At 44.8% G+C, this 1452-nt stretch overlaps 1 protein-coding gene across 1 annotated transcript; it reads left to right on the top strand.

Moving 5' to 3' along the window:
- The first annotated feature begins 316 nt into the window (after positions 1–316).
- LOC115003800 (gap junction Cx32.2 protein-like) lies at positions 317–1164 on the top strand. The gene has a single exon (XM_029425726.1). The coding sequence runs from the start codon at positions 317–319 to the stop codon at positions 1070–1072; it is 756 nt and encodes a 251-aa protein (XP_029281586.1). The 3' UTR covers positions 1073–1164.
- The last annotated feature ends 288 nt before the right edge of the window (positions 1165–1452 follow it).

The following is a 1452-nucleotide window of genomic DNA, read 5'->3' as shown; positions in this document are numbered from 1 at the left end:
TTTGTAATACACTCAGTGCAGAAAATACATAATTGCGCAGAAACATATTCGTAGTGTAGATATATATATATATGATTGAGGTAAACAAATACATATGATAGTCTTTCCAATGTGGATTAATACAATTTAGGATTAATTTACCTGACACCCTGCATAAGAGAGTATGTATTGCTCTATATCATTTTCCTTGTAACTCTGCCAGGTCTTATCTCACTGTCCATGTTAAACGGTCCTGTGTGTAAAGTGTTCTACACAAGTCAGGTTAACTCACGCTGACTTGAAATCTGTTATGTCTTCCCTCTTGTAGGCTGTCATCATGGCGGAGTGGTCCTTCCTGTCTGAACTGTTGGACAAGGTGCAGTCACACTCTACTGTCGGGGGGAAGGTCTGGATGAGTGTTCTTTTCCTCTTCAGAATCTTCATCTTAGCTGCCGGCGTTGATAACATATGGGGAGACGAACAAGCAAAAATGGACTGTAACACCAGAAGCCCTGGCTGCAGGAACGCCTGCTATGACCGATCCTTCCCTTTGTCTCACACGCGCTTCTGGGTCCTCCAGATCCTCATCGTCTCTACTCCAACACTCGTGTATCTGGGCCACGTCCTGCTGGTGATTCGCAGAGAAAACAAGCTTAGGAGACGCCTGGTGCAGAAACTCTGTAAGAACGGGATGATTAAAGCGCCTAAGTATTCAGATATACATGGCAAAGTGCAGCTCAAGGGCATCCTGCTGGTCAGCTACATGATGCAGCTGCTGTTCAAGGTCCTGCTTGAAGCGGGATTCATTGTGGGCCAGTACTACGTCTACGGCTTCATACTTATGCCTCATAACATCTCATATTCCGACTACCCCTGTCCGTCACCGGTACTCTGCTTCATAAGTCGTCCCACAGAGAAAACCATCTTCATTGTCTTTATGTTGGCGATGGCCGTCCTCTCTGTGATCCTCAACATCGTGGAGATGCTCCACCTGATGATCTCAAAGATGACGAAGAAGAGGAGCAGTGGCTCAGAGATGTACACTCTCAATAAACCTGATCACACTTTAACTGAGGAAGTTACACCTTGTTGAAGGACTGTGACCAGAGTTAGGACCTTTGCTTCAATGTTGTAGGATATAAATATTGAGGGCAGTCACATCCTGTTTTGAATTGTGTATCTTGTGTACCGACACATGGCCCTGAAGCTGGAGGTTTAACAGTGAGATACTTCGTTATGTCGCACATAAAGTCCAGCTCACATCGTCCCAGAGATCTGTGGTGTCTTTCCCTTTGCTTTCCAAAAACTGGCAGATTTCATGCATCTCGAAAAATCTATGCAACACTTTCCCTCAACTCAGCCATCGCACCGCCATGTTCAGAATGTATCTCCTCAGGAAAAGACTTACATTGACTCATAAAGTTTCCTTTCTGTGTTACGGTGCTTATTACATGTTCCATCTCCAGAGCTTTA

This window comes from Cottoperca gobio, chromosome 24 (assembly GCF_900634415.1).
Source record: "Cottoperca gobio chromosome 24, fCotGob3.1, whole genome shotgun sequence".
NCBI classification, from domain to species: Eukaryota; Metazoa; Chordata; class Actinopteri; order Perciformes; family Bovichtidae; genus Cottoperca; species Cottoperca gobio.
The sequence above is the reverse complement of the archived record's forward strand: the minus strand, read 5'-3'. Positions and strand labels throughout refer to the sequence as shown.

What these genes read in the sequence shown, in the direction of transcription:
- LOC115003800 (XM_029425726.1), top strand. Translation starts at nt 317, where the DNA reads ATGGCGGAGTGGTCCTTCCTGTCTGAACTGTTGGACAAGGTGCAGTCA.